General features: G+C 44.4%; 1 protein-coding gene across 1 annotated transcript in view; it reads left to right on the forward strand.

The window, feature by feature from the left end:
* LOC119592679 overlaps window positions 1–945 on the forward strand; it is an 83398-nt gene extending 82453 nt beyond the window's left edge. Inside the window, exon 4 of the mRNA XM_037941594.1 lies at window positions 135–945. Coding sequence (XP_037797522.1) covers window positions 135–866 — 732 coding nt within the window. The 3' untranslated portion in view covers window positions 867–945. The remainder of the gene's footprint in view (window positions 1–134) is intronic.
* Window positions 946–1191: the final 246 nt, after the last annotated feature.

Consider the following 1191-nt stretch of genomic DNA (forward strand, 5'->3'; position numbering starts at 1 on the left):
TATTCACGCATATATAAATACATATGTACATAACACCTTGAAAATCAGAAAATCATAAAAAAGTTAATTGTTTTTAGTACGGCATGTCAGTCACTATATCATGTTACGGCCTTTTCAAAGAAAGTCTTCCACAGGCGCAGGTGCATCCTTGGCCGGTACCGAAGGGCGCCTGGTTTCGCGGAGGGCGTCTCCAGCGACCCGAAGACCTTCACCGGCCACGCCCTTCTCGGAAAGTACCCTTGGCAGGCGATCCGAGTAACGACATCAAAAAGGGTCGACAAGAATCCGAGGCTGAAGACTTTCCTTCCGCCGCAGACAAGTCCTTTTTTAACTCCAGCGGAAAGGTGATCCTTGTAGGCCCTGCGGAGTGGGATCTGGACTCCACTCCTGCTTCGGAGGAGGCTAACTACTCCCTCAACGCGACGGAGGAGACGAAGGAGGAACACGACCGTCGACAAGGTTCTGATGGCGGAGGCGGCCCCACACAGGAGATCCTTGTTGACGACAGCGTAATTCAGGAGCCGGTCGTTTTGCCCGTGACGGAGGGCAAGAACCGCGGAGGGCATGACTACGGCCTGCCCAAGGAGCTCATGCCCATCCATCCAGGGGGCGGGTCTAAGTTCGAGGATCTGGAGAGGGAGAAGCTGGAAAGAGCCAAGATGGCGCAGACAAAACTGGAAGACGATGACACAGAAAACGGGAATTCGTACGATGCGGAGGGACTATACAGTTCTGCGTCGTTGCCATCTGTCTCGACTCATCTATTTGAAATCATCGTCTGTGTGAGAATAGCTGCTTATATTTCACATTCCATATTTCTTCCAGCTAATCTAGACTCCGTAATCTTTCATATTTCAGCGATGTAATTCAATGCGATGTAATTCAATAGCATAGTTTAATACGACAAACTGATTTATAATATTTATAGAGTTAAAAAAAAAAAAATCATGTATATGTAATACATATAGCTAAGCGGACGTTCATTCTATCATGCTGTCGACATTGTTGATACGTAGTCAATATTTTTTTCTATTGTATGACCAGTTAATTCAATATATTAAAGTATCAATGTGTTCTTCTTTGTTTTAATATAATAAATTTACGATAAACATGCCGATTTTGTTCTTCATGGATCTACATTTACCTTTAATCTGTGTTCAGATTTGGCTTATATTTCTTATCTGTTGATTG

Source organism: Penaeus monodon, chromosome 30 (assembly GCF_015228065.2).
Source record: "Penaeus monodon isolate SGIC_2016 chromosome 30, NSTDA_Pmon_1, whole genome shotgun sequence".
NCBI classification, from domain to species: domain Eukaryota; kingdom Metazoa; phylum Arthropoda; class Malacostraca; order Decapoda; family Penaeidae; genus Penaeus; species Penaeus monodon.